This window comes from Bos javanicus, chromosome 13 (assembly GCF_032452875.1).
Source record: "Bos javanicus breed banteng chromosome 13, ARS-OSU_banteng_1.0, whole genome shotgun sequence".
NCBI classification, from domain to species: Eukaryota; Metazoa; Chordata; class Mammalia; order Artiodactyla; family Bovidae; genus Bos; species Bos javanicus.
Window position 1 is genome coordinate 27924257 of NC_083880.1, and position 25862 is coordinate 27950118.

Below are 25862 nucleotides of genomic sequence, written 5' to 3' on the forward strand. Positions count from 1 at the left end.
ATATGAACCAATATTCAAATGTTTCCATGAAAGACGGAAAGGTACCAAAACTGCTTTGGTATGAAGGGCAAAAAGTAGAAATAATTTTATATCCTCTTTGGTATCTTTTGACTTCCAGAGTTTGTCATTTTAAAAATTATTGAAGGAACATTATGTTCTCATTGTGAAGATACTAGTCATCACTGAATACCATAGGTGTTCTTCTTTTCTAGCCAAATAATTACAAAGATATGAAGTATAATACAAAAAAAAATACTGGCTCAGGAACTCTCACTGTTTATGTAGCAATTTTGTCCTTTAAATATATGGATCCATAATCATGGGTAACATTTATTCCACATACATAAAGTATATATTGTAGTTAACTCAGCAAAAACCAAGGAAGCAATGTGTTGAATGTTCTTCTGAATTAATTAAAACCAGCAAGGCTAGAGAGTTTATTAGCTTCTCTTGTAAAACATCAGTAGAGATGGAGAACACACCCTATTGCTTAAAGTAACCTCTAGATAGTTTGAAAAGCAACAGACATTTATTTGGGCAACAGAGACAATATTCTATTAGGAAAACTAGAGGTTGGGGTTCCTCTTTCTCAGAGGGGTCATTCATCTCTCAGTAGAGTGTTACATCTGAGGAAGGATAATATTTTTTTCAGTAAAGAGTTTTGTCCAGATAGCTGGACAAATTCAAGTTTGGGATAAGACTCTAGAGTATTCGGTACCATGAAGCATGAGACATGAAGGCATGTGTAAACAGATGCCTACAGGCAGGTGACAGGGGTGCTATGGAAACTGGCCGTTACTCCTAGATCTGATTTTGAATAGCACTGCTTTCTGCTGGGCCTATCATCTGGCATGTTAGCCCCCAGAAACATACTCTAAGATACTCTGCTTCTAAAATCTCTAGAGAACTCAATAAACCTACACTTGAAGCCCTGATATGTCCCCTTGGCTTGGGTCACAAACCTAAAGGTAGTGCTGAAACCTCCACACCATCACCTCAGGCTGAACTCACCATGTCTACACTGTGTAAACCAAGTTCTGCCTCTATAATTCTGCTGGTCTCCCAGCTATTGCTAATGTGGCGATCATCCTCTCTTCTTCCTGCCAAAGACAACTTTCCTTTGGTTAGTTACCAAAGCAGGTAAATTTCCTTCATAACATATTTCCCATTCTTCTCTTCCCTTCAGCTCTCAAAGTCTGAGACTCTCACGATCTCCTATGGAGCTTCTTTGCCTCCAGTTTCTGGTATATCCAATTCCTGAGCACCTATCTTTGTTAGCTTAATCATCCTAAGCATTGCTTGATAAAGTAGTAAGAATAAAAGTTAATACACATTTAATGCTTACTTACATGTGCTGGGCACACTGCATATTTTTAAATTTTTGTCATGAATTCCCTGTGAAATAACTATGACTGTTCTTGTTTTGTAGGTGGGTAAGCTGGCGCTCAGAGAGGTTAACTAATTTAGCCAAGGCTGCATAGTTAGTATGTGGCAGTTAAAAATCACACCGTCTTAACTCCAGAGCCTAAGCACTTAGCCACACCTTCCCCTATCTAGCTCTTGGACCTTCCTCCCCCACCTGCTCAAACATGGTCCTTTTAACACTTACAGAATAAAGTTCTTGACTTGGTATTTATCATCTGCCACACACTTTGATTTACCAACTTTTAAAAAAAATGTTTTGACCTCACCTACTCTTTCACCTCTTCAGCAAAATTGGTGCCCCCTAGTCACCTTATGTTCAGAGAAGGTGATGGCACCCCACTCCAGTACTCTCGCCTGGAAAACTCCATGGATGGAAAGCCTGGTGGGCTGCAGTCCATGGGGTTGCTAAGAGTCGGACACGACTGAGCAACTTCACTTTCACTTTCATCCATTGGAGAAGGAAATGGCAACCCACTCCAGTGTTCTTGCCTGGAGAATGCCAGGAACGGGGGAGCCTGGTGGGCTGCCGTCTATGGGGTCGCACAGAGTCGGACACAACTGAAGCGACTTGGCAGCAGCAGTAGCAGCAGTCACCTTATGTAATTTGTCTTTTATGCATAGATCACATCTCCCAAATTAGACGTCTTTGCCCACCCTTGCCCAAAAGAAGCATTAAGTGATTATGACTGATAGATCAGATCAGATCAGTCGCTCAGTCGTGTCTGACTCTTTGCAACCCCATGAATCGCAGCATGCCAGGCCTCCCTATCTATCACCAACTCCCGGAGTTTACTCAGACTCACGTCCATCGAGTCAGTGATGCCATCCAGCCATCTCATCCTCTGTCGTCCCCTTCTCCTCCTACCCCCAATCCCTCCCAGCATCAGTCTTTTCCAATGAGTCAACTCTTCACATGAGGTGGCCAAAGTATTGGAGTTTCAGCTTTAGCATCAGTCCTTCCAAAGAAATCCCAGGGCTGATCTCCTTCAGAATGGACTGGTTGGATCTCCTTGCAGTCCAAGGGACTCTCAAGAGTCTTCTCCAACACCACAATTCAAAAGCATCAATTCTTCGGCGCTCAGCCTTCTTCACAGTCCAACACTCACATCCATACATGACCACAGGAAAAACCATAGCCTTGACTAGATGGACCTTTGTTGGCAAAGTAATGTCTCTGCTATGACTGATAACCAGTGTGTAAAAATGTACTGGAAATTCTCATTTGATCCTTCCTGAAACCGTCTAACCCAGGTATTGCTTTCATCAGCACTCTAGAGACGAAAAAAAATGAGCCCTCCAAAGCTAAGTGATTTGCTAAGGAGGCAATGCTCTCAACATTTTCTCTCTGTAAACATTTCGTGTGTGCCAGGTACAAGCAAGAGGAGAGAGAGGAAGAGATAGGACCATGAAGAAGATACAGTCCCTTGTCTTCAGATGCTGACATTTTGATGGGAAGAAGCAGAAAACATTTACTCCCAACTCTGACGCAATTCCCAAAGTCTAAGGAGCACGCACTCCTCTAGAAACAGTGGTTTCTACTGTGTTAAAGAATGTGACCTACTCTTTCCTTCTCATTTTACAGACGATGATGATATTACTTCCCCAAGATAAGACAGAGGTAAAAGTGGACCAGACTTTTTAGTCCAATTATATCAACACAAGATTGTAAAATAATCAACTAAAATAATCAACCACATCTGTATACAGGCAACGCAGCCACCGGCAATCGGTGAGGGCAGGGGGGAAAGTTTGCAATGGGTTCCGCGGTCTAAGCCTCAATGTCTAGGCTTGTCGGCATCAAGAGTTACCCTCCACCTCGCAGGAAGAGAAAACGAGGCTCAGAATCGGATGACACAGTCAGTCCCAGAAAGTGTCAGGACACAAAAAGACACATCTACTTCCCGACGCCGGAAGACTTAACCGGAGAAGCCTAGGACTTCACCGACCGGAAGTTCCCCTGCCCCCCACCCCCCCAAAAGGGCGCCGGTCACGTGAGCCAATCTGATTGCTAAACGCAACGGTCACCTTCTCCCCGCCCCCTTGAGGTCGTTTCCGCCCAGAGCTCTGAAGTAGCCAATCGTACAGGCGCGAGGAGGCGTGCGTCTGACGTCAGAAGCAGGGGCGGAGAGGAGTTGGAATTTTGGCGGGTCCGGCTGTGCAGAGTAGAGGGGTGAGTGAGGAGCCGGGTAAGAAGCGGGTCTGCGAGTATTGAGGGGTACGTTGAGGGGCCGCCGAAGGCGTCTGTGTGAGTTTAACGAGCTCCTAGGGCGAGAGGCGCGGAGCTCGGGGGCGCTTATGTGGGTGAGACTGGAACTACGCGAACGCGGAGGTGGCTTGGGCCGAGCGCTGGGCTGACGCGGGGCCGGGCGGGCGGGAGGGAGGGCCTTGTGTGCGGAGCCGTGGACGGTTCCGGAGCTGGGAAAGGCGGGTAGTTCCGAGAGGTGCCAGGCGTTCGGCCGTCCAAGCTGTGTAAGGGTCCATTTTTTTCTCTTTAAAGGTAACCGTTTAAAACGTTTTCTAAATACATGCCGTTTGGACTCTCTCTTTTATAAATTTATGCTTAAATTTATGATTTGCTAATAGGGCTGCAAGGCTCTCATCACATTTACTTTCGTGTTATCCAGTTTAAAGTGGGTGAAAAAGTGAAGGTGAAGTCGCTCAGTCGTGTCCGATTCTTTGTTACCCCATGGACTGTAGCCTACCAGGCTCCTCCGTGCATCGAATTTTCCAGGCAAGAATACTGGAGTGGGTTGCCATTTCCTTTTTCAAGAGATCATCCCGACCCAGGGATTGAACCCTGGTCTTCCTCATTGTAGGCAGGCGCTTTACCGTCTGAGCCACCAGGCAACAGATAACAAACAGGTACACCATAGTGGAATGTGCGATAAAGTCGTAAAGCAGCGAGGTGAGAGGATTCCAGGGGCCTGGTCAGATATAGTGGTCTGGAAAGGATTAGAAAAACTGGTAGTTAAGCAGACTGAGAAATGAGAAGGAGATAGGGGAGAGCTTTCCAAAGAGGCCTGAAAGCACTTGCGTGTTCAAGAAGTTCAAAGCAGGCTAGTCTGGATGAAGCATTATTGCGGGGTTGGGGTCGGGTGGAGTGGTTGTAGAAAAAATGAGGAAGTGAAAGTAGATAGGAGAGCGAATAGGCTTTGTAAATTTTGTTCTAAGGGCAATGGAAAACTAATTAGAATTTTATTAAGGGAATACTGCGATCTGACTTATGTTCTTAAAAGATTGCAGATATTGCTGAGGAAAGAAAAGATCATTGTCGTGTTTACACAGAGAATAAATTTCAGAGGGACAGAGAATCTAATACAGTATTCCAGGCAAAAGATTGATGGTGACTTGGACTAGGTTTATGGATGAAATTGGGGAGAAGTAGAAGATTTTCGACTGAAAGAGTTGAAAACCAGAGTGACTGAGCAGGAGGTCTGTACTGGCCATCAGGGAACGGTGTTGTAATTAATCTTTCCCCAGTAGGGGGCTCTGAGCTATACACTGAGTTCTAGATACTAAACAAGGCTCAGCACCCAGATGCTCTCCTTAAGACATCAGTACTCATGATTTTTCCACCTGGCTGCTTAGGTCAGAGTCTTCTCAGATGGCTCACTGGTAACAGAATCCTCCTGCCCGTGCTGGAGATGTGGGTTTGATCCCTGGGTGGGAAAGATCCCCTGGAGAAGGTCATGGCAACCCATTCCAGTATTCTTGCCTGGAGAATCCATGGATAGAGGAGCCTGGTGGGCTACAGTCCATGGGATCACAAGAAGTCAGACACGACTGAGCAACTGAGCACAGCACAGAAGATTTTAGCAATATATTGAAGAAAGAACCCTTAGCATTTGTCAGATGGTCCTAGATGATGGGGGTGGGGGGTAGGGTGGGAGGTGGATTGGTTATAGAAATGACCAAGACAGTTTTCCCCTATCCAACCCTCAGGAACCTTACAGTCTTGCAGATTCCCCAGTTGACAGCACAGTGCCAGACACATGATGGATTGTGGGAATGTCTGGTGAATAAATGAAAAGAAAGCACAGTAATTAATCCTTGACATCGAACTTGTCAAGATCATATATATTATAGAGCACTTATAAGTTAAACAATAGCCTAGAAAATTTACACTTTTTTCTTGTAGTTTTAAAAATCATTTTAAATGAAAAGAGGAAAGTGCACAGGATAATATAAAGTTATCCTACTTAGCTATGCCAGCTATTCCTCTGAGCATCATAATACCTGTTCACAGTTTATCTCATCCACGTAATCTAGTATCACACAAACAACTCTGTACCTCAATGAAGTTTGCATAACAGTAGCTTGCAGACAAGACACATCCATACAAGGAGGGAGAGAAAGTTGGTGGTGGGGTGAGAAATGGCCAGAGCCCGGATTAATTCTGAGCTTAAGCTCCTACAATTTGTAGGATGCTGGATTGGTTGGATATGTAATGTGAGAGAGAACAGTTGAGAGTGATTTTTTCCTACGTTGATTCCACACAGCCAAGGTTCTGCACTGCTGCCATCTCCTGGGCACCTGATACTCCTTCAGTTTTCCATCACCACTGTTCACTTGACAGCATGGATGGTGAGTCCTGGCAGTTTTCTCAATTTCCCTTTGTTTCATGAAAATTCAATCTTTTGCCCATGGGCTTGCTGTTACTTATCTCTCTCTCTGTCTCTTAGTCACTAAGTCGTGTTCAGCTCTTTTTGCTGCCCCATGGACTGTAGCCTGCCAAGCTTCTCTTTCCATGGGATTTCTGAGGCAAGAATACTGGAGTGGGTTGCCATTTCCTTCTTTAGTTGTTACTTAAATCACTTATAAAGTAGTGAAAATAGCTACCTTACCCTCAAGCATTGTCTGAGTAGTTCAATAGAAATCTCACTTCAGTCAATGAATGTTATTTGTTTTAACCAGGTACACCTTCTGTTCCTAACATTGGTTGTCTTTCATAATAATGATGGTTGGCATATACTTACTATGTGCCAGGCACTGCTCTAAGATCTTATGCATACAGTTGGCCTTCCATATCTGACGGTTGCCCATCTGCAGATTCAACCAACTCCTTGCATATAGAGAATATTTGAGGGGAAAAAAAAAATTCCAGAAAGTTCCAAAAAGCTAAACTTGAGTCTGCTAAGCTCTGGCAACCATTTACATAGCTTTTACATTGCACTGGGTGTTACAAGTCTTCTAAAGGTTATTTAAAATGTACAGGAGGATATGCATAGCTTGTATGCAAAAAATACATAAGCCATTTTATTAATATATCAGGGATTTGAGCATGTGTGGGTTTTGGTATCCATGTTACTTTAAAATATTTATATAAATTATTTCACACTGTATGTATTACTCCTCTCCTGCTTTCATTCAACATTGTATGTAAGGTTGATCCAAATCAAAATATAGTTTCATTTTATTTCTTTCAATTGCTGTATTTCCTTCCATTACAATCCATGGTAAGATTGAATCACATTTTAGTAATCCATTTTCCAGTAAAAGGCATATGGGTTAGTTCCAGTCTTTTCCTACTATAAACTGTGCTGCAATTATGTTGTCTTGTTTTGTTTTGTTTGGCACATGTGTGAGCGTTTCTGTACCACCTCACCAGCATCTGAGACATCATCCAAGATTTTTTAACTAATCTTATGGATGATTTTAAAAGGTAGCTCCCTATTTTAATTGCATTTCCAGGATTACTAGTGAGATAGAGAACTGTTGGTTTATTTATTGGACAGTTGGATTTCTTCATTCTTGATTTACCTGTTTCTTTTATTTGCTCATTCCTACCTTCCCACAATTTGGGCATGATTCCTTTATAAAATCAGAGGCATTTAAAGCACAGGCATTAAGGATACATGATACAGTCCCTCACTGAAAAGACAGGGGCTGAAATCTAGAGAAGTTAAGGGCCTGTTCAGGATCACATGATGAAACAGGTCAGCACAGGAGCCTGGGTGAGGAGAGAGACCTCTAGGTCAGCAAACCAATACCCTTTCTACCACTCTACGCTCCTTGACCTTGGGAGGAAATGAGCCAGTGGCCAACTCAGGGTCTAGAATCTGATGAAAGAACCTAAAGCTTAAAGTCAGAGATTGCATAATGATTAATCTGAATTGCTTAGTCAGCAATGACTCTAAGACTGCAGGGTGTAGCAAGAGAGAAGAGGCTACTTGGCTACCCAGGCTCCAAGTGAGATAACCGCATATCCAAAACGGAGCCAAGAAGCCCACCTCTCTCCCATTCCAAGCTGTTATAGAGAGCCCATCCTGGAAGAGGCCTGTGCCCACACCACTGGGAACCTTGGGTGAGAAAGGCTGCCTAGTGGCTCCACACTCTTGACCTTGAATCCATCTTTCCATGAGAGAACCAGGGCTGATCCCTCTCTCACTATGTACTAATAAATATTTTGCACATATGCTTGCAAAATGAACAAAATTTACAAGTAGTATAAAAATTTGTCAGAGCTAGACTAAAACTTCAACAGATTTCAGTATCAAAGGTGAACTCTGAAGTGAGGCTACCTGGGTTCAAATTCCTGCTCTTGACAGTTTCACCTGTAACAAGTCACCAAACATCTGTCTTCTTGTCTATTTTGCTCTGAGGATAAAATCAGTTAATACAGTCATCCCTGGTATCCACAGGGCATGTATTCCAGGACCCTGCATGGATACCAGAATCCAGATGTTCAAGTCCATGATGTGTTAATAAAATGGCATATATTTTTTGCTTACAAGCTACACATATCATCCTGTACACTTTAATCTCTAGATGACTTATAATACCCAGTGCAATGTAAATGCTATGTAAATAGTTGCCAGATATGTTAATGAATATGTATTTATGTTAAAAGTATGGAGAATGGCCTTAAGTGATACATCAAAATTATGACAGTGATTACACTGGCACCTGGTGGCTACAGTAAGGAGTTGGGATAAGATTTGACATAATAAACTTCTAACGTAAAAGCCAAAAGCAAACATGATAAAAGGTTGTGTGTGTGTTAAGTTACTTCAGCCATGTCTGACTCTCTGCGACCCTATGGACTGTAGCCCACCAGGCTTCTCTGTCCATGGGATTCTCCAGGCAAGAATGCTGGCATGGTTGCCCTTTCCTTCTGTAATAAAAAGTTAATTATGGCAAATTCTGGATGATGGGATATGAGTACATTTAATGTAATGCTTTGTAACTTTCTGTAGTTTTTAAAAATTGCTCAAACAATTAAAAAGTGGGGGAATGTATACATCTAGGAACTAAATGTATACTTAGCATGATTTTCAATTATTCCATTGTGGATTGAATTTCATATGCAGGAAGTCATCTGATTAGCTTAAGTAGTGTAGATAAAGAGATCTAGCCCAGTGGCTAGCCCAGTGAGATAACTAAGTAGATACTGGCCCCTACTTTCTTAGCCTAGTGCCCTCCAAGAAGCACTTAGGGAGAAGAAAGGTAGAAACAAGAACAATGGTTACATGTACCAGGCAAAATGGTGAATCTGCAGTCATTTTAACTGCATTATGAATGTGGAGTGTTTTAACTCTGCTTGTCAATGGCTGTTTTTCACAGATAGGCTTCCTTTCTTTCCTTTTTCTTCTTTTTCCCATAGGGGAGGAAGATGATTTGTCTCTGCTGACTGCATTGCTGGAGGAGAATGAGTCGGCCTTGGGTTGTAATTCAGAAGAGAGTCAGCCCTTGACCCAGGAAGATGGTGAACCTGACTCATATGATGAGCTCTTTGATGCTGATGGTGATGGTGAATCTTACACAGAGGAGACTGATGAGGGAGAAGTGGAAAAGGCTGAAAACCAAAAGGAGAATTTGGCCACTCTCTTTGGAGACATGGGAGACTTAACAGATGAGGAAGAAGCTCCTACATCACAGTCAACTAAAGAGAGGGTCGTCCCTGCTCCTGGTCCCAGTCAAGGGAAAACTAATCAGGAATTGCAAGGTGCCCTAACCACTTGCTTTCTCTAATTTCTTTATGATAGACCAGATGAAGACTACCCATCTGACAGCTTTCTTCAAAATATCTGCTGAGTCAGGGGTAGAGATAAATGACTTGGCAAAAAAAATTGTAGAAGTTAGTGGAGCAAGCATTTAAAGCCAGCATTTGAGGGCACAGCGGTCAGTCCCTGATATTAGAGTCAGCCAGCTATAATTGAGCCTTTGCAAAATGGCTCTAACATTTCTCACACTTACTACAGAAAAATAATACTTTGGAATTTAGCAAAGGGAGCCAGGGACAAGACTACAAAGCCACCACATATTCTGTTTGAACAGAAGACCTTTTCTGAACAGATCCATCTAGGAGTGGCTTTTTCTTTCTTTCTTTCTTTTTTTTTTTTTAGTGTTACAGATTTTTTTTCCTATTTTTATCATCTCACAAAAAGGCAGCATGGCAGGTTTTTAGTTCATTGTTTCAGGAGCGTTGGAGCATGTAAGTGATTTGTCCCAGGTCACTCATCCTAATCTGTATGATTAGGATTCCAGGTGGATTTTGGCTACAGAATTTCTATTTTAATCCCAACTAGAAAAGGTTTATACATGTTAGTTAGTTTTATGAAGTTGTTGTTTAGTCACTATAGTGTCCAACTCTTTTGAGACCCCGTGGACTGACTATAGCCCACCAGGCTCCTATGTCCATGGGATTTCCCAGGCAGGAATACTGGAGTAGGTTGCCATTTCCTTCTCCAGGGAGGAGTGCCATTTTCTTATTCCTGACATCTTCTCTGATACGTATTTTTTTTATTTACATATATATTTTTAATTGAAATATAGTTCATTTACAGTGTTATTAGTTTGAGGTGTATAGCACAGTTATTTGACATTTTTATAGATTATACTCCGTTTAAAGTTATTAACTGAATATTGGCTTATTCTCTGTGCTGTACATTATATCCTTGTATCTTATTTGTTTTGTGTTTTAAATATGGAAAGATTCACAAATTTGTATGTCATCCTTGCTTAGGGGCCATAATCATTTCTTGACTCTTAAAAACTTGTCAACCATGGACATGTATCTAACTGTCAGTAGTACAAATTCATAATCAGCTTTGGTATTAGAGATTTGTTTACTGGAAATACCATGTTTACTTCTCTAAGGGGAACTATTTAAGGTGCAAAAGTTAATTGTGAGTTCTCAGTATGTGATTCTGTTGTGAGTCTCAAGTTTTGGAGGTGATGGGTAGACATCAAAAATAATTTCAGCACTTTCATTATGTATGATATTTCGTCTGGTCTGGTTTTTAAATCAGTATATTTTTTTCCCCCTAGATGAATTAAGGAAGTTGCAAGAGCAAATGAAGTCCTTACAAGAACAGCTGAAACTAGCGACAATTAAACAGCCTGCAAGTCCAGCCCTTTCACGTAAAACCCCAGGTAATCAAACTAATTCTAGGGATAGTATGCATTTCTATTACAAAGAAATCATAACATTACTTCTGCATCCAACTCCTGGTAAAACAGTTTTTGAACCCCTTTCTAAATTTTCTTTACTACTTTCTTTTAATCAAGTAGATAAGTCTCCACGTCCCCCTCTTAAGGAGAAGAAAATTCAGGAGTCATCGTGCTTTTCTGCGGAACTTGACGTCCCTACTCTACCAAAACCCAAGCGAGTGGCTCGGACACCAAAGGTCTCACCTGCAGGTGTGGTACTCATGGCCCCTAGTTTCTCACTGCCTGGGCTCTGTTTACAATATATTTTGGTACTATTATGTATGGGTGTGTGTGTTGGTCTGTCTTACCTGCCCATTGAGAAAAGTAAGTTTCTTGGAAATGGGAACTACGTTCTATATTTCATAATCTTTGTGTACATCTCAAAGTGCTTAGAAAATACTTGGGTAGAGAATAAGTATTTAAATGCTTAGTGGATTCAATTTTTTTTGGTTCTATAGTCCTGTAGTTGAATTATAGTGAAGTATAACCACTGGGTTGAGTTCTTATGCTAGAAAGCTAGAGATTTAATCTTCAGGCTGTGAGACTGAGGCACAGTGATCTCTTTAATAAAATGGTCAAGTTTTATTTGAAGCCAGAGGGTTCATTCTTATGAAAAGTCATCTTTGCCAGGAGGATAGAGTGGTACTCAAATAAAATCCTATTTCAGCACATAATGTATATATGCACAAAATAAAATGTAAAGGATTTGTAAACTCTGTATTGGTTTTGTTGTACTGTCTTTTTGCCCAAAGCAATTACTCTTTGGAAGATCTAAGAGAAAATGACCTGAAGATAACTTGGCTTAGAGTAAGCAGCATTTTATTGATCACACATGTTCAAAAAGGCCCTTTTGACTACCATTGGCTTATGACACAGCAATACAGAATGGCTGTAGTCTCTGTGTTCATGTTTATTTGACAACAGATGATATATTCCATGCATCCACTTATTATAGTGTTCATTCCCTTAGGACCTCTGATATTACTAAGGTATTTTATTAGACAGTGTTCAAAGTTGGGTTTTGGGGCATTGAGATAAGGGCATGGTTTCTGGCGATTTAAAAAGTTCCAAGGTTACCCTGGCCTCTGCCTTGGGAGTAGTGATCCAAAGTCACTTTGAAAGTAAATACCAATCTTATTTGAGAGAGAGTTATACTTATTAAGGAGAATACCCAAACTTTCCGACCCTCAGGAACATTATCAAATGCTTGTAAAATATGAAAAGAACCATATCAGAATATCCTGGGTCCCCTAACACTCCTGCTGCGCCCCGCCCCCCATCCCCATCCCCACTCCTGCTACTGCTGCTAAGTCACTTCAGTCGTGTCTGACTCGGTGCAACCCCATACACTGCAGCCCACTAGGCTCCTCTGTCCCTTGGATTCTCCAGGCAAGAATACTGGAGTGGGTTGCCATTTCCTTCTCCAATGGATGAAAGTGAAATGTGAAAGTGAAGTCGCTCAGTCATGCCCGACTCTTAGCGACCCCATGGACTGCAGCCTACCAGACTCTTCCGTCAATGGGATTTTCCAGGCAAGAGTACTGGAGTGGGTTGCCATTGCCTTCTCACACAAGTGAAATGAATTGAAACGAAACAATAAAACAAAGGGAAGCTAACTTTGAATGTCTTTCAGGTAGAATTTGACCTGTGCACAAATCTCCACTAATTACTGATTTCAGAAGGAGGGCTGTTACTCCCTTATGAAATCTACCACAGTGCTCTGTATATGGTGAATATTCAAGAAATGGCATTGCACAGAGAAACCGTGTTTTAGAGTAGAACTGATGCAGCCACTAGCCACTTGTGACTAATTAGATTACAAATTAAGGCATTAATTTCCTTAGACACACTGGTCAGTTTCAGGTGGTCAGTGTCCACCTGTGGCTGGTGGCCGCCACATGGACAGCAGTGGTATAAAACATTTCCATACACAGGAAGTTCTGGACTATACTGTAGAGGTTTGGGGGTAGTACAGAAATGATCCTGTGGGTTTCTGTTATTCTCTCAAGATTTGACATGTGTTGATTAAAAAAGAAACAATTCTAATAATGTTTAATTATCAGTGTGGTTTTTATATTTTCTAGAGCCCCAATGCTCACCTTTGAAGATGACAAGTGTACCCTCCCAACCACTCCGAACAACTCCTGGGAACAAGCCTGGTGGGGTGACTAGGGATCAGAGTGCAGGGACACCCAGGAGCTCTGGGGAGATGGCTCAGGAGGTCTCCGTGGAAGCCTTCTCCGGTCTGAGGCTCAGGTCAGTAATTGTGACAGCACTCTCTTTCACTCTGCTTGTAGGCCCCACAAGATGCCTCTTCTTCCTAGGGACTGAGCCTTCCAGAATTAGTGTGTTTGTACCCCTGAGTCACATGAGACGTATAGCTCTTGTACTTGACCATACTAGGCCTTTGGCACTGAGTTTGACTCAGTGTATTTACATATGAATAAGGAAAGTTTTCTCCTGTTTGTGTAGAGAATAAAAAATACATGTTCTTTAAAATGAAATCAATAAATAATAAGTACTGTATTTAACCAGAAACTAGTAGGAACAATGGTAGAGACTATTCTTAAATAGTATTCTTGTAAAGGAATATACAGTTTAACTAGGATAGTAGTATCTTTCTATAATTAATGTTAATAGAAATAACTGTGCTCTTTTGTATTATTATGTGGAGAAATTAAGATATTCAGGCAAAATACAAATGGGAAGTGGGAGACAGGCTCAAGAGAGGATGTATATACACTTACAGCTGATTCACATTGTACAGCAGAAACTAACACAACATTATAAAACAATTATCCTCCAATTTGAAAAAAATAAAAATAGAAATACATCCCAGGATCAGTTCAGGGAAAAACCTGGACTTCTGAGTCTTCTGTGTCTACTGCTTTGCACCTTTGTTATTACTGCTCTTGAAGCCCTGGGCTTCATGTCTCTACAACATCCTTACTCTGAAACCAGATTGCCTTTAGTACTGTCTGAGTAGCCAAGTGCAACCCCTCTAGAACAGCTGAACCTTGTCAGCCTAAACTAAAACTGCTAAGCTTTTAAATTATATGTTACTGACCAAGGGGAGAACAAGTGACTGCTGACATGCAGTAGAACTTTATTATAATAACTCCATACTCTTCAAAATTGGGGCGGATCAATATTTTAATTACATTTAAGACAGAATCCGAGGAATGGAATATAGTAAAAACTCACTGACGGAACTTCAGGCTTCTTTTTCAAGGTAAATGTGGCCCTTCTGAGATAATACTGCCTTTCCCAGTGGAAACACCCTAGAGATAATAAAGATGTTGCTGATGCGAGTATTGCTATACATTTGAACTGAATGGAAGTAGACGAAGTTGAAACTAGTCAGCCAAAGCTTCTGTGGGGCCTACAAATTTAGGGGGTTGCAGAGTTGTTTGAGTCTTTCTTATGATTGTTCTACCTGAACCTCAGAATCTGAAGATGCTCTGTAGGATTGTAGCTTTATAGTAACCTGTTAACTCAGAAATCAAACAAGGAAAGGATTTCTCCACTTATGTAAGTGTTTCCCTCCTGAATATTCTTTATTGTTGAGTTAGCCCTTGGAGTTTCTATTCTAGAAAACTTCTGAAAGAGTCAAAAAGCTTGTTTTCTCCTGACTGCTTTCTCTTGTCCTAGAATATGTTATATGATCCAACATGAAACAGATTTTAATATTCAACTAGAGAAAAACAATTTGCAAATTTTATGTTTTAACCAGTCATTAGAAACGAGAGTATATTAATTGAAGCTCGAGTCAGTTCTTTTTATTATGTGAAAATGTTGGCTTTTGAAAAATCTAATTAGAAATAGTAGAACTTATGAAATTCTCACAGAATTGATGGAATTGAAATATCTTAATTTACCTAAGCAATTCATGATTTTGTATATTATATTAGAATTCATAAGAACTTAAATAATTTGTGGTCTTTACTTTCTACATTAGTCCCAGTTCTATATCCTTGGAAAAGCAAACCTGGTCTTTAAAATTATCTCCTTTTGGGGAGAAGGCCATGCTGTATAGCATGGGGATCTTAGTTCCCCAATAAGGGTGGAACTCGTGCCTCCTGCAGTGAAAGCACAAAGTTTTAACCACCGAACAACCAGGTAAGTTTTACCTACTGAAAAAATATGGGCTTTATACTAAGCCTCCCTGAGAACAGGTGCTTTAGAGATTTCTCTCCATAATATCTCTTCTAACGAATTTGCTATAGTGCCCGGTTATCTCTTAGAGTAATAATCTACAAATCACTGGTGTCTTGACCCAGAAAGCCTCGAGTATCCTCCACAGAAATGAACAAGAAAATGATCGGCCGAAAACTTATCAGACTGTCTCAGCTCAAGGAAAAGATGGCAAGTGAGAAGCTGGAAGAAATAGACTGGGTGACGTTTGGGGTTATATTGAAGAAAATCACTCCACAGAGTTCTAACAGTGTAAGCTATTTTATTAATCAGCTGTTTCATCACAGATTGGCAGTGGAGACTCACGTTCTTGATTTGTTACCTAGAGCCCATCAGTGTTTCATTTTGTAGTCATTGCTAGTAAGTTCTTAAATTGCCACACCATCACCTGGTTGGTACCAGAGGGGGAGATATGTAAGGAAGGCCCTACTTAAAGAAGGTCTGGTTGGATAGGTTTCTTGAGCTTTTTATTGTCCACATCATTCTTACTCATTTTACTTGTTGTTTGGTGATGCCTGTGGATGCCCTACGGCTCTGAGTAATCCCCCTTGTGGAAGGGGAGTACGTCCTCAAAGATCATTTGAAGAGCCTTATTAGATGTAAGATGTCAGTCACTGAAGTCCTGATATTGCCGGCTCTGAGTAATCCCCCTTGTGGAAGGGGAGTACGTCCTCAAAGATCATTTGAAGAGCCTTATTAGATGTAAGATGTCAGTCACTGAAGTCCTGATATTGCTGACCTGTGCCAGTACAGGATGGTACATTTCATTTGACAAATATTACAAGAGGTCTGATAAATTTTAAAATCACAGTTGACTGAGGAATAACGAAAATTATTCTGTGGCTAAGTCAGAAAAGCTGAATTCTAAGCCTCATTCTCCATTTATCAGGAGCCTTCTGGTATTAGGTGGCCCTTACTCTTTCTTTAAGGACATCCATTTTCTTATCTGTAAATTGAAGGAATTGTCTTTTGATTACCTGAAAGGCTGTCTCTAAAATACTGCAGATTATCTTGTTCAAAACTAATTTCATTCTCCAGTTTTGATCTTGTTCAACCTTAAATTTTTTTATGAGCTCTGACACCAGGAGTTGAGTTTCAGATTCTGAGTCCTGCTCTACATCTGGTCTGTTTCAGTAAATGTGAACAAGTCTGGTTTTCATTTGATTAAGTTCATAATTGCATCACCACTGGCTATAATGACATTGAAATAATAGGTGTGAAATTTATCTGAACTTCTCTAAGAATGGCGTTGTATAAATCCTGGGAAGAATAATTATAATACTGGAGTTTAGGCAATAATTCACTACAACCTGTAGCCATACCCACTCTGGGCTGTCTCTGTGAAATAGCTTGATTCAGTATTGTGTGAATTGCTTTTTTTAAAAAATCTATAAACATGGAAGTTGTTCATATTATATGTGGCTAGCATTTTGAGTTTCTTGGTATGTGATAGTATTTCCAAAATTTTAGAGTTAAATACAACCAGTTTTCTTTAAATGATGCTGTTTTTCTTCTAAGCTAAAGAAAGATTTAGAAGCATTGAACTGAAACTTCCTTATTAATATTAACATAATGATAAATAATATTTATTAAATATATATCAGTAAATTTTTTCTTGAAGTATAGTTGATTTACAATGTTGTGTTTTAGGTGTACAGCAAAGTGATTGTTATACATATGTAGATATGTTTCATGTTCTTTTCCATTATGGTTTATTACAGGATATTGAATATAGTTCCCTATGCTTTACAGTACTAGTCTTTATCGTCTAAATATTTTATATAGTAGTTAGTGTCTGCTAATAACAGAAAGAAACAAAGTTAACAAGTTAACAAGAAAGCTATTTCTTTCTGAGGCTTGCCTTTCTTCACCTTCATTTCTAAAATGAGAAGAAGCATACCAAAGCCTTGAGAAAGGATTAATTTATAATTAACAGACATTCTGATGATAATCTATTCAGACTGGGTCATGCTTAGATATTTTCCACAGTAGAACACTTGAACTGTAAATGAAGACTTTGTAACCCATTGTTCAAGATTTATTAAAGATAAGCATAAATGATTTGCTCCAGGGGAAAACATTTAGCATCTGGCGACTGAATGATCTTCGTGACCTGACGCGATGTGTGTCACTGTTCTTGTTTGGAGAGGTTCACAAAGAACTCTGGAAGACAGAGCAGGGTTCTGTCATAGGGCTGCTCAATGCAAACCCCATGAAGCCCAAGGATGGTTCAGAGGAGGTAAGACTCTGTTTCCATGGGTTTGTTTGGGTTTTTTTTTTGTGGTCTTTATAACTTGGCTGAGTTCTATCAAAAACCTTTATGCTGGTCTACCTCCAGGTAATAAGTCCAGCTTTTGTATTATTTTGACTCCATTTTACTGGCTTTTTGTTTGTCGTTCATTTCTTACCTGCCAGTATTCTGAATTTCAGACTACACTAGAATATTTTATGAGAACTTATTTCATTATATTTTTTCAAATTCATTCCAAGCTTCCTGGAATTTATTTTTTAGTTCTTGGGCTCAGGTTCCCTTCCATCTCCTGTGAATATCCTTGATAGCATCAGGAAGGAAGGGTTTATAGTTGAGGAGGGTTTGTTCCGTTTGTTATCATAATCATAGCTGCAACTTAGGAATTTTGGTTTTTAAGGTGACTTTTCACCGTCTTAAGCAGCATTAGAATTTGGGTTACTACCTACTGATTCTCTAGTAAACTGCAAACCTAGGTACATTGTGAACACTAACAGTTTCTCCACAGGAGTCAACAAGAGGCTACTGCTTCTGTTATAGACACATTATATCAGGAGGAGTAAGAGACAAAGTTGTTGCATTCATTGCTTTCACAAGAGAATAGCAACAAATCTTCATTTATTGGTTTGGAAGGTGTTTGGCCACAAGTAACAGAAAAGCTGCGCTACAGTTCTTTGTAATGGTAGACACTGAAGTTTTTGTTTTTCTTGGATAGTAAAAAATCAGACATAGGCAGTGTCAGTTCAGTTCAGTGTAGTTGCTCAGTCGTGTCTGACTCTGCAACCCCATGAATTGCAGCACGCCAGGCCTCCCTGTCCATCACCAACTCCTGAAGTTCACCCAAACCCACGTCCATCAAGTCGTAATGCCCTAATGCCAGAGCTGGTGTTCATGAGTCTCTCAGATTTCCCTCTTGGTCACAAGATGACTTTGAAACCCTAGCCATCACATCTCCACTGAAGCCAGGAAGTCAGCCAGCCTCTTCACTCTGCTTTTATAGAAAAGCAGAAGCTTTCCTGGCTACCTTCCCTGCAGACTCCTACTTCAGTCTCATTGGCCAGAGTGGAGTTACATGACAATCACTAGCTGCAAAGAATGCTGGGAAAACAGGGAACCTGCTCTATCACTCAAGGCTGAGCGTTAGGATTCTGATAGTAAAGATGCAGGAGGGAACAGAGAACTAAATGTCTTCTCTCTCTCCCATTTCTACAACTGTTTTACAGGGCACTGGCTTCAAATCCCAGGGCACTGATGAAAAGGATAAAAAGCCTAACTCGTGCCAACCGTTATTATATCCATTCTTGCTGGTGAGGGGCCATACCTTTGTTTGCTTTTAATTCCCACTACCTCTTTTTCTACAGATGTGCTTATCTATTGATCATCCTCAAAAGATCTTAATTATGGGGGAAGCTCTTGACCTGGGAACCTGTAAAGCAAAGAAAAAGAATGGAGAACCATGTACACAGATTGTGAATTTGGTAGGTTTAAGCTTTGTTGGGGTGGTTTTTGCTAAAGAAAGAAACTAATAGGAATAAATTTTAGGCACTTTACCTGTAATGACCTATTTGGAACTGAGTTTCCTACATAATAGGAAGCTTCAAAGTGAGAAAGTAAAATGTGTGGTTAATAATGGCCAGTTTAAAAAGCTGAGGGCGGGGGAAGGATTTAACCTCTTAGGAAACTGATCTTTTATTACCAGCTGATTGGGAACTTTAAGAAAGACAGAATTTTAATTTGCCCTCAATTCTTTCTAGTGCTGAAGATCAAACACTAATGATGAAATACACTGCAACCTTGTTTTAGCCAGTACATAGCTGTATTCTACCTTTTATTAGGACTCTCTTTTTTGAAAAGTAAATAAACATTGTACTGAGATAGAATGCACATACCAGACCATTCAGTTTTGAAGTGCACAATCTAGTGATTTTTAATGTATTCACAGGGTTGTGAAATCATCTCCACCAGGTAATTTCAGAACATTTTCAGTCCCCTTCTAAAAACCCATACCCACTAACAGTAATTCTCCATTCCCCTTCTCCTCCAGTCCTGGCAACTACTCATCTACTTTCTGTCTATAGATTTGCCTATTCTAGACGTTTCATACAGTGGAATTGTATAATGTACAGCCTTTTGTATCTAGCTTCTTTGGACTTAGAATAATGTTTTTAAGATTCATCTGTGCTATGCTCATGCTACAAAGCCTTTTATCAGCACTTCGTTCCTTTTGGTATTTGAATAACACTCCATGGTATGGATAGACTACACTCAGTTTATCCATTGGTTGATAGACACTTAGGTGGTTTCCATATCTGACTGTTACGGATAATGGTGCTGTCAACATGCATATACAGGTTTTTATGTGGAAGTCCATTTCAGTTGCCTCAACTATAAACCTGGAGCGGAATTGCTGGATCTGTATTTAGGTTTTTGAGGAACCACCAAACTGGTTTCCCAGGTGGCTTTTACAATCTCCCTAGCAGTATGTGAGGGTTCTGGTTTCTCTAACACTTTGTTACTGTCTGACTTTGATTACAACCATCCAAGTGCATGTGAAGTAGTACTTCTTAGAGCTCTTTGAAAGGACTGGATAATAGGTTCTGGTTTCATCTCTTTTTATTTCTCTCATTGCTGTCTAACAGATGAACTAGTGAGCAGGAAACAGGGAGGAAGGAGACAGTTGGAAAGAGGTCTCAGAGGAAGTGCACCTGTCAGATCACAAGAGCTGGACCATTAAACCTCCATTGTCAGCATCTGTTAAGTTTCACCCAGTTCGACAATACTTCATAGTTTCTCTTTGCTCCTTTCACTGTAAGGGTAGCATTTGTCTGAGAGTCAACCAGAGAAACAGAAAGGAAATTGATTTTGTTTTATTTTGTAACTTCTGTTGAGGTAAAATTCACATTATGTACAGTTAACCATTTACGTCAGTAATATTTAGTGTATTCACTTTATTGTGTAACCACCAGCTTCAGGTTTCAAAATCTTTTCATCACCCCATTAAAAAACACCCCCTAGCAATTAAGTAACCATTTCCCTGATGACCTATAATCTGTTTTCTGTCTCTGGATATATGCCATAAAAGGAATCATACAACATGGGACCTTTGTGTCTGACTTCTTTTATTTGGCATAACATTTTCAAGATTCACCCTAGAAACTGACTTTATTTCCACTGTAGGAGGAGGACAAAGGCAGTGAAAAGTACCACTTTTTCTTGTACCTGAATAGTGTGTTCAGAGTTTAGTCCCCTTAACTTTTTTTTTCTTAATTTCTAATGAGTATAGTTGATTTATAATGTTGTGTTCGTTTCAGGTATACAACAAAGTGAATTAGTTATATATATACTTATACCTGCTCTTTCTTAGATTCCTTTCCCATATAGGCCATTACAGAGTCCTGAATAGAGTTCCCTGTACTATAGAGTAGGTCCTTATTAGTTATGTATTTTATATATAATAGTTTGTGTGTATGAATCCCCATCTTCCAATTTATCACCCCTACTCCACCCCATTACCTAGAGGATGAACTTCTAAGTTGCTTCTTAGCTGTGGATAGAGAATGATCTCAGAAGTTAGCCGAGAGGGTTTTGCCCACAGACTAGCTCTCTGTGAGGCTGGGAGAAAGGAGTTGTGTCCATTAACATTGTCCCCAGCCTGTTGCCCTAATGTTGATACAGCTGCTCTTTCTCTTCACAGAACGACTGTGAATACTGTCAGTATCACATCCAGGCCCAGTACAAGAGGCTTAGCGCCAGGCGAGCTGACTTGCAGTCCACCTTCTCTGGAGGCCGCATTCCAAAGAAGTTTGCTCGCAAAGGCATCAGCCTGAAAGAACGGCTGTGTCAGGATGGTTTTTACTACGGAGGCATTTCTTCAGCCTCATATGCAGCCTCAATGTAAGACATTCTCAGAGCTTCTTTGAGGGCTGGGGTCTTCATTTAAGAGTAAACCCAGGACTTCTCTGGTGGTTCAGTGGTTAGGACTCCATGCTTCCACTGCAGAGGGCGTGAGTTGCATCCCTGATTGGGGAAGTTCTGCATGCTGTGCTGTGTGGCCAAAAAGGAAAAAACAAAAAGTAAACCCAGTGGTTGTACATTTTTGTCCCAGTCCTAGAAGGTTTGTACAGGTTTTATCTTTTATAACAAGCTGCTTAAAACAATGTAGCAGAGGAGAAGAGACCCAAAACAAGGTTACTTCATTCCTGAAAAGAGAGGAAAACACTTAGAAGGAGGAGAAACTGAGTCGGGCTATCCTGGTCTTTAACAGGGAGCCCACACTTCCTCTTTGGCTTCAAATGTGAATAGTCCAACTTTGTCAGGACTGATTGGCCACTGAAAGTGTTCATCATAATGTTGACATCCTTGAAATCATTTCCATCGTGACTGTGAGTGTGAGTTTGTAGATCTCAGGGAACCCACAGTGAATTTAGTGAATGAATATGCAGAGAAACCTCACAGGGGAGGGGGGTACTGCTGAAGCTGGCATTCCTGGGGAATCTCAGCCTCTCCCTAGAGTCCCTGAGTAGGTGATTGATCGCCTGTCACCTGACTCTATAAAATACATTTGAGGCAGGGATTTGGCTCAAGGGAGCTACAGTTGGTCCAAGAATAAAACAGATTTTGTCCTCAATCCAAGAGACATTGGGCTAGAGGACTCTCACCTCCTGTCTATTTTGTAATATCAAGAACATTTTTAAGATTTAAAATAATGTCTGTATTTTAGCAAATTGCAAAATGCAATGCACGTAACATTATTTTTTTTAAAACATATGTACAATTTAGCCAAAAGGAAACAATAAAAACCATCTATAATCCCACCATCTACATAACTGTTAGTTTTGGTAAATATGGTTTGGAGGGGACATTTCCCATAAGTATAAATTTTTAAGAGTATAAAATGAGATCATAGTATGCCTATAATTTGCAATGTTCTTCTTTCCCATAAAAATAATGAATTTTTCTTTGTGGAATATTCACTTAACAGCATTATTTTTAGTGGCTACATAGTATTCTTTTACATGGCTCTGATAATTTAAATAATTCCCTATGGATAAACATTTATAGTATTTCTAACTTTTATCAATACAAACCTTCCATTAATATCCTAAATTTTTGCATAGATCTTAACGTAAATCCTAGACTTCTTGATAAGTCCTAGTCTTGATCAAAGTATTGGCATATTTTTATTTCTTTTGCCAATTTACTTTTCCAGAATGGCCTTCAAGCAAGTTTGTAGGTTGCCTGTCTTAGGTCTGTGACATAATGCACACACCAGTTACGGGTAGGACCATGGTATTAACTACAGTCTACTTAAAAGGAGCTTTGAGAAACATTGACATTTTGTAACTACTACTTTTCTGCCTTCTTTACCTCATAGAGCATTGACTTTAAGTGGCTTTCATTTTCCTTTTCAGTGCAGCTGCTGTTGCTCCTAAAAAGAAGATTCAAACCACTCTGAGTAACCTGGTGGTTAAGGGCACAGACTTGATTCTTCAGGAAACTCAACAAAAACTAGGTAACTTTGTTTCTTTGTTTCTTTCTCCATCTTAAATTTGTAGTCTTCAGGATTGAAAACAGTTAGTTCCTAACTCTAAATTATCCTGAGTGAAGTCACCTGAACTATGAGACCCAAGCTTCGTTGGCAGCATCTTAAGCAACAGCATATTGATACTAGCTGTGTCTTAGGTTTTTAAAACGTCTTGATTTATCTGGGTCTAACTCTTAGTGTCTGGCACTAGAATCAGTATTGTCAGCTTCCTGTCTTTAACTAAAACAGGTCCGAGAATGCCACCTCCACTCTGTCCTTGGGGCTCTGTTTATAACAGCAGTCAAAGTCTAGCATGGACCCTCTCCCATAGTGCATAATCCAGAAATAGTGTGTGAAATGACCCCTCAGATAATAGTGTTTTAATCATTTTTCAAAGTGAGATATTTGTCTTACCTTTGCAGTCCTACTGGTCTGATATTAGAGGTTAAGGATTCTCTTTTCTCTTGATATTCCATCTACTTCATTTTACAAATGAAAAAATTATGAAAGCAGAGTTTAAAAAGGAAGAAGACACATGACAGAAAATAGACTGAATTTTGAATCCTCTAAATCTGATGTATATTTCAGGAATACCCCAGAAGAGCTTGTCTTGTTCTGAGGAATTCAGGGAATTGATGGACTTGCCTACATCTGGAGCCAGAAACCTGAAACATCATTTAGCCAAAGCCAAGTCATCAGGTAGAGTCAGCCTGCACCTGCTCTAGTGTCCACACCTGAGACCCTGCCCCCTCTCAGAACTTCCTCAGCCTGTGGCTTGTGTTTTAGGGATCGTGGGGAGCCTGAAACCTGCTTTCCAGTCTATCTCAGCATCAGCCCTCTTGAAGCAACAGAAGCAGCATATGTTAGAGATGCGGAAAAAGAAGTCAGAAGAAATACAGAAACGGTAGGAGTCACAGGTTTAATATTCCCTGTTTAGATTGCTCATCTCGTGAATTCTGGGGCTGTCCTAGTAGATTTCAGAAATGTGACTGGATTTGAGGTGGTTGGCCACCTTTTCAACTTTGAAAGTTTTTTAAGAATAATTTTAACATAACTTTTAAAGTTATAAAGCATTTAAAGGTAAGTATTTCTGACTGATGCTAGTGAATCCTGAGACCAGATACTACAGGCTGTAGTAATTAATGTCGCTATAGGAAAGAGAAAGTAATGACATACAAAGACAGTTTTGTGAAAAAGGAAAGTAGACTGTGGCCAGTTTGCCACCTGTTTCTCAGTTTTGCCAGTTAGGTTTTTTAATTATAGTCTTGAGCCAGTGCATGGCTTCTGCATTTGTTCAGGTCAGTGATAAAATTGAGACACCGAAATGGAGAGTCATTTGAGAGGCAAAATCAAGTGAAAATGGGTGTGGAAAATGAATCAAAGACTCTTGAACGGAAGTTATTTGAATGGTAGTAAAAGCTACTGTCTGCAGGCACCCAGTGTACACTGACCACCATGCTTCACACTGTACACACGTCACATTGGTCCTTACCATAATCTGTGAAGTGTTATTATCCTTGTTTTGTGAGTCATGTAACTGAAGACCAGAGAGCCAGTAGATGGTGGAGCCAAGTTTAAACTCACACCTACCTGTTCTACTCCAGTGTTGAACCATTGCTGTCCCAGACCTGGGCTCTTAATGTGGTTCCATGGAGGGGAAAAGTCTATTACAAGTCAGGAAGAGATGCTTTGGAAAAATAGGGAAACAGATTTGGCCTCAGGTGGGTTAGTTTGAGGTCCTGGTAGACTATCTATAGCAGTATTCATCAGGGGCCTACAGATGACATGAATGTATATGGACATATGTGGACCTTGTGGGGAGTGGAAAGTACCTGTCAGTTTAAAGGCATTACGGTTTAAAGTTTTTCAAAGTTTTCCTGGCCAAACATAACTTATCTTTGGGCAGCATCTGGTAGGCTGTTTGCAGACTCAGCCTGAAACTTACAGAAGTGGGGATAATATGGTAGTGAAAAGAAGACTGGCTCAGGATTACCTGGTACTAGTCCTCAGCCTGTCACTTAATGGGCAGTGGGGTCTTGGGCCTCAGTTTCTTCATCTCAACAATGAGAGGTTTGGACAAGTGATTTCTGACCTTTGTTGTTTTTACATAGCCCTTGAAGCCACATATGAAGGAATAGGAGATTCAAGAAGGAGGAGGTATATTATACAGCAAAAATTAACACAATATTGTAAAACAACTATAGTAGAAAAATAAAATATCATCTTAAAACTAAAAAAAAGCCCATATATAAAATAATCAGTGTGAATTATATTAACAGCACCCTTCTTCAACGACTTCCAAATGTATCGTGTGTGTTACCTCATCCTAGTAGAATAGACAAAATACACAGATTCAGTGAGTTCCTGAAGCATCTCAGCTAACCAGAGGGCACAGCAAACCTTCAGGGCTGAAGATGCTCCATATACCGACCCCACTAGAAAGCCAATTGATAAAATTAGTAATCAGTTCTAAATTGGTGAAACAATTAGCATTTATTCAGTGAAAAATCAGTTAACTGAAGAATTAGTGAGGTTAGTTTTGTTTTTACTGTGCGCTAATCTGAATAACCAAGGATGGAAAATTATTTTACTAACGATTACTTATCAGCTGGTGGCCTGCCTGCAATCTCCCAGTCTGTGTGTTTTGTGCTTGTGTGCGTAGTTTGTGACTGCCTTTTTCTTTATAAAGCTTTCTGCAAAGCTCCAGTGAAATGAAGAGCCCAGCTGTGCCATCCTCTTCTCAGCAGCCCCCTTGTCGATCTCCACCAACGGGGGCTGAATTCCCCAAGATGAAAGGAACCCCAACCACGCAGATGCCCAAGCTTGGAAGAGGCATCTCAGAAGGAGATGATGTCCTCTTTTTTGATGAGTCACCACCACCGAGACCAAAACTGAATGCCTTAGCAGAAGCCAAAAAGGTAACTGGCATCTGTTTTCTTCACCACTTGGATTTGTATTCTGTGAGACATAGCTGGTGCTTCAAACTTAATATACCCGTAACCAGAAAAGACAGTTACCTCATACCTATTTATTGATCAT

General features: G+C 40.3%; 1 protein-coding gene across 7 annotated transcripts in view; it reads left to right on the top strand.

Annotated features, from left to right (window-relative positions):
• Positions 1–3497: 3497 nt before the first annotated feature.
• MCM10 (minichromosome maintenance 10 replication initiation factor) overlaps positions 3498–25862 on the top strand; it is a 36861-nt gene continuing 14496 nt past the window's right edge. The window contains exons 1-14 of one of the 7 annotated variants that reach the window (XM_061436051.1): positions 3498–3595; positions 5925–6009; positions 9029–9370; positions 10696–10800; positions 10936–11067; positions 12942–13113; positions 15138–15303; positions 17123–17290; positions 18661–18777; positions 20994–21193; positions 22711–22811; positions 23412–23522; positions 23610–23727; positions 25513–25741. In XM_061436051.1, coding sequence (XP_061292035.1) covers positions 6003–6009; positions 9029–9370; positions 10696–10800; positions 10936–11067; positions 12942–13113; positions 15138–15303; positions 17123–17290; positions 18661–18777; positions 20994–21193; positions 22711–22811; positions 23412–23522; positions 23610–23727; positions 25513–25741 — 1968 coding nt within the window. In that variant the 5' untranslated portion in view covers positions 3498–3595; positions 5925–6002. Of the gene's footprint in view, positions 3723–3803; positions 3923–5924; positions 6010–9028; positions 9371–10695; positions 10801–10935; positions 11068–12941; positions 13114–15137; positions 15304–17122; positions 17291–18660; positions 18778–20993; positions 21194–22710; positions 22812–23411; positions 23523–23609; positions 23728–25512; positions 25742–25862 lie in introns of those variants that run through there. The other 6 variants (XM_061436055.1, XM_061436053.1, XM_061436052.1 and 3 more) reach the window with 6 other exon arrangements.